The following is a 5250-nucleotide window of genomic DNA, read 5'->3' as shown; positions in this document are numbered from 1 at the left end:
GCTTTTAATCCCCTCCTTTAATTCCAACATTATAAATCACCACAAAATGACTTTATGAACTTTCCCAGATTAGAAAATAAAAACCATTTCCAGAACATCGACACATACTCGAAAAAAACGGTCTTAGCTATTAAAAACAATTTATTTATTTATTTTTTTTTTTTTTGGGATAAAAAGCCAGACCTTTCTTACCATTTGTTATTCCTTAGTTTGAATAGAAACAGTTTTAATAGTTGTAATCCACTTTGGAAGTTTTCCCTTCTCCCCTATTCATTTGGGATTAAATTTCATATTTATCTTATCCCTTAATTTTTTTTTTACCATCATCTCCTTCTCATCGCCATATCATTCTCCACTAACACATCCTCTTCTCCTCTATATAATAGCTCTCTCTTCATGAATCACATTCAATTAGTTCTCCTTTTCTAATCAAATTCCTCAGTTTTATTCTTCTTTTTTTGGATTTTTTTTTTTTTTTTTTTTGAGTTGATTTGTGTAATGGGTTCGTTAAAAAATGGTCAAAATGTGAACTTTAGTGCTCCAAGGCCATTTGGGAAGAGGCTGAAATCGGATCTGAAAGAGACGTTTTTCCCTGATGATCCGTTCAGACAATTTCGAGATGAAAGAGGAGCAATGCATAGAGCGAAAAAGGGATTTCAATATTTCATACCTATTTTGGACTGGCTTCCTAAATACAATTTGAACATGTTTAAATATGATTTGCTTGCTGGTATTACCATTACTAGCCTTGCTATTCCTCAAGGCATTAGTTATGCTAAACTCGGCGTTCTACCTCCCATCATCGGCCTTTGTTAGTACCCTTGTTTTACACTAATTATTAAATTTTGTTTTGATTCTCTTTTTTTAATATATATTTATTTATTTTACTCTATGGCGATGGCAGATTCTAGCTTTGTTCCGCCGCTTATATACGCTGTGTTTGGAAGCTCTAAACATCTGGCGGTGGGAACAGTGGCGGCCTGCTCGTTGCTCATAGCGGAAACTATTGGTGGAGTTGCTTCGCCGGAAGAAGAACCCACATTGTATCTTCATTTGGTTTTCACCGCCACCTTTGTCACCGGCATCATGCAGGCCGTCTTAGGATTTCTAAGGTACCATCCGACTGGACAAATAATAAAAATCACCCTTAAATCGGTCCTACGCAAAATTACCCTTGAAAATATAAGGTTATTAGTTTTCATTTTACTCTAACTTTCTATCGTACGGCACGTGGAAAAGGTGAAAAAAAAACATGGAATTTGAGATTGTTTTGAGTTTGAATTAGTTGTGTTTCATGGGCAGATTGGGAATTTTAGTGGATTTCTTATCGCACTCAACAATCCTTGGGTTTATGGGAGGAACGGCTGTGATCATTTGTCTTCAACAACTGAAAGGGATATTTGGACTAACTCATTTCACCTCTAAAACTGACGTTTACTCTGTACTTCATGCCGTTTTCTCTCTTAGAAAAGAGGTTTGTTACACTTTTTATCCAAAGATGGAGATAAGTCAAGTCACGATCTTTATTTTACTCTATATCGATTCGTTTGATTTGTTTTTGGTTGCAGTGGAAATGGGAAAGTGCTGTTGTGGGTGTCATTTTCCTTTTATTCCTCCAGTTTACAAGATACTTGGTAATTATTTTTTCTCATTCTGATCTATCTTCTCTCTTCTCTATTGTCAAAATGAAAATGCGTCTATTTGTTTTTTTTTACCTTTTTTTTTTAAACAGCGAAACAGAAACCCAAAGCTCTTTTGGGTGTCAGCAATGGCTCCCATGGTGACAGTGATAATAGGATGTTTGTTTGCCTATTTCATCAAAGGAAGTCAGCATGGAATCTTAACTGTATGATCATTTCTTTTTCTGTGTATATGTCGTTCATCTCTGCTTAATTCTTCGTATTGTTTTGACTTGATTTCACTACACAGGTGGGTCACTTGAGCAAAGGAATAAACCCTATTTCTATTCACTTTTTGAACTTTGATTCCAAATATCTATCAGCTGTAGTACAAACTGGCTTGATCACTGGCCTTGTTGCTTTGGCTGTAAGTTCTTTCCCTTCCCTTTCTTTCATTTCCGTCTTCTCCAAGCTTCTTATTAATTAATGGCCTAGTTATTTCACAGGAAGGAATAGCAATTGGTCGAAGCTTTGCGATAATGAAAAATGAACAAATCGATGGGAACAAGGAGATGATAGCCTTTGGTTTGATGAACATAGTGGGATCTTTCACTTCCTGCTACTTAACCACTGGTAATATGAGTTAATAACAGTATACAACGCAAAAAAGAGAATTTGATCAAATGGGATGACTTTGGTTTTTATTTCTTCTTAATTTTCAGGGCCATTCTCAAAAACTGCAGTGAACTTCAATGCTGGGTGTAGAACAGCAATGTCAAACGTTGTTATGGCAATTTTCATGGCTCTCACTCTCATCTTTCTAGCTCCTGTCTTCAGCTACACACCTCTTGTGGCCCTTTCCGCCATTATCATGTCTGCCATGCTTGGTCTCATCAAATATGAAGAAATGTATCATCTTCTCAAAGTAGATAAATTCGATTTTTGCATTTGTATGGCGGCTTTCTTGGGTGTTGCTTTCTTAAGCATGGATGTTGGCATCATGCTTTCGGTCAGTAAATTTCTCTCATATAATAACATAAACCAAGAACGAGTTTCAAACCTTGTCTAACCTTGTTCCTTATATGTAATGATTTGGTATTTAATCAGGTGGGACTTGCTTTGCTGAGAGCTCTTCTTTACATGGCTAGACCAGCTACTTGCAAGCTCGGAAAAATACCAAACTCCAGTTTGTACAGAGATGTGGAGCAGTATCCTAATGCAACCAGAACCCATGGGATTATTGTTCTTCAACTTGGTTCCCCTATTTATTATGCCAACTCGAACTACATCAGAGAAAGGTAATGTAAAAGTCCGTTGGCGCATTTCATCGGACACTTTACCTACAAAAAATGATGCCTTTGATTAAACACTCCAATTCTCGTGGTTTCTGAATAGGATTTTCAGATGGGTCCGAGATGAGCAGGGCGATTCCAAGGATGGATGCGTCGAACATGTACTCTTGGAGTTGAGCGGTAATAGGCTACAAAAACTCTTCCTTCCAAATCCAAACATTTGACAAATTACTGAGTTTGTTTGTTTGTTGGCATAGGAGTTACCTCAATCGACATGACAGGGATTGAAACGCTAATCGAAATCCGTAGATCATTACAAGCAAACGGAATCCAGGTAATTTCTCACTACCCCACCAACCGTTTCCTACCTATAATAAAAAAAGAAAATGAATCAATGTCCAATTTGATGATGAACAGATGGGAATTGTAAACCCAAGAATTGTAGTGATGGAGAAGATGATAGCTTCAGAATTCACAAAAACAATCGGGAAAGAGAACATCTATTTATCAGTAGATGAAGGAGTAGAAAGGTGCAGAGATTTAGTTCCGAAATTAAAACAAACAGAAACTAGTCCCGGAAGTTCAAACGTGAGGACAATGGAGCAGCAAGTATAAAATGGCGAACTGCAGTAGGATTGGGGAATTGATTTATTTTTGCAGATGGAGAATAATTCCAATCTCCAATGGATGGAGGCTGTTCATATAACTATAATAATGTAATTCATGTATTTATCGATGAGCTTCGTCTTCTTCGAGCTCTCAGTTTTGATATTAGTGTGAAGGGAAATGGTTTTCCTATTTGACCTAATGTATATGATTGTGTTTACGATGAGAAACTCAGTCCTGTTTCTTCGATCAATTCACCCTGTAATCTTAGCAATTATATAATTATTAGGATATATTTTCCTTTTCTTGCTTTCTTTTGTGTTTATCTCAACATTTACCTTGTAAAAGAATATGAAATATTCAAATATTCAAATAAAATTACATGGTATCAAAGTCCCAAACAATTTAGAGTTTCTCTTCAACTTTTTTTTTAGAAAAACTGTCACAAACACATCTCTTGTAAACACGTCCATCGTCCGCCACCAACCATCTCTGACGTCGTCCGCCGCAAATCTCTCCCATCCGACATTGTTCAAGATCCAGATCCACACCCAACCCAGAAACCACACCCATCCAATGTCGTTCTAGATCCGTCTGCCGCAAATCTCTCCTATCCAACGTTGCAAAACCCACACCCAGTTCCAAATTGTACCGTTCCAGCTCTCTTCCAACTCTTTGCCAAACAATTCCATCGTTCCAGATCTCTGACACCATCGTTCCAGATCTCCAACACCATCATTCTAGATCTCCAAATCAGTCGTTCCAGATTCCACCACCTTTCTCTATTTCAGACTTTCACTATTCTGCCGCTCTCATTGTTGTTCCAAGATTCGCCGCTCAGATCTGCTACTCTAATCAAAACCATCCACTTTCGTTGTTTGTTTTGTGATTTGGTTCACTCTCAGATCTGCTGCTTTAACTCATATTTATGTATTTATGTATTTATGTTTGTGATTTGTGTGTAGATGGAGAAAAATGATATTGCTCATTCTATTAGCACCATTCTTGAGGCTGAACGGTTAAAAATACTCTTCATGTGCCTCCAATGACGAACGCTAGTAAGGAGACCCTTGAGAATGAAGAAGCAGAATGAGTTGATGTTACTATTCAAGAGACTACCGCTAATCATGTCAAATATATTGAAGGCCTTGAGGACTAAGATAGCAAAAATCATCAAATCATCACTTAGTTAGGTAACACTTCTATTCCGGCTATTAATATTCAATTTGATGTATTTGTTACTGCAAAAGAACTTTGGGATTTTCTGCCCGCACGTTTTCAATCTATTGGCCTTGCTCACTATTTCCAACTACATTCTCAACTTGTTAGTCTAAACCAAAAGGTCAATCTGTAAATGAATATCTGGCTACTCTTCAGCCTATTTGGACTCAGCTAGACCACGCAAAAATCAATCCTGACCATATTCGCCTTATAAAAGTCCTCATGGGACTCTACCTAGAGTATAAATCAGTTCATACTACTCTATTACATTGCAACCATTTGCCATCTCTCAACGCTGCTGTTTAGGAAATTTTATTGAGGAGAAAAGAATTGGCATTGTCTCCTCTCTTTCATCTGACATTGCTTTTGTAGCCACTCATTCAAGACCTGCAAATGAGTCCACCTTCTACAAAAATTATAAACTTTATGGTCATAAGTTTGCTAACTATCCTACCATTGAGTGTAGGAATTGTCACAAGCAAGGTCATATCTTAGAGAACTGTCCTATTCGT

The 5250-nt window shown here is 37.2% G+C and overlaps 1 protein-coding gene across 1 annotated transcript; it reads left to right on the top strand.

Annotated features, from left to right (window-relative positions):
* Positions 1 to 211: 211 nt before the first annotated feature.
* LOC103501545 (probable sulfate transporter 3.5) lies at positions 212 to 3921 on the top strand. Its single transcript, XM_008465153.3, has 12 exons — positions 212 to 811; positions 905 to 1112; positions 1303 to 1474; positions 1569 to 1634; positions 1733 to 1846; positions 1930 to 2046; positions 2126 to 2252; positions 2342 to 2628; positions 2727 to 2917; positions 3015 to 3091; positions 3169 to 3245; positions 3329 to 3921. Exons 1-12 carry the CDS (start codon positions 499 to 501, stop codon positions 3524 to 3526), a joined length of 1947 nt encoding a protein of 648 aa, XP_008463375.1. The 5' UTR covers positions 212 to 498; the 3' UTR covers positions 3527 to 3921.
* Positions 3922 to 5250: the final 1329 nt, after the last annotated feature.

This window comes from Cucumis melo, chromosome 2 (assembly GCF_025177605.1).
Source record: "Cucumis melo cultivar AY chromosome 2, USDA_Cmelo_AY_1.0, whole genome shotgun sequence".
In the NCBI taxonomy this organism is placed as follows: Eukaryota; Viridiplantae; Streptophyta; class Magnoliopsida; order Cucurbitales; family Cucurbitaceae; genus Cucumis; species Cucumis melo.
The sequence above is the reverse complement of the archived record's forward strand: the minus strand, read 5'-3'. Positions and strand labels throughout refer to the sequence as shown.

Bases quoted from the DNA above. Each gene is read 5' to 3' on its own strand.
- LOC103501545 (XM_008465153.3), top strand. From the start codon at position 499: ATGGGTTCGTTAAAAAATGGTCAAAATGTGAACTTTAGTGCTCCAAGG. The intron at 2,047-2,125 runs GTAAGTTCTTTC...GTTATTTCACAG, and splicing joins CTGGCCTTGTTGCTTTGGCT to GAAGGAATAGCAATTGGTCG. The intron at 2,629-2,726 runs GTCAGTAAATTT...GTATTTAATCAG, and splicing joins ATGTTGGCATCATGCTTTCG to GTGGGACTTGCTTTGCTGAG.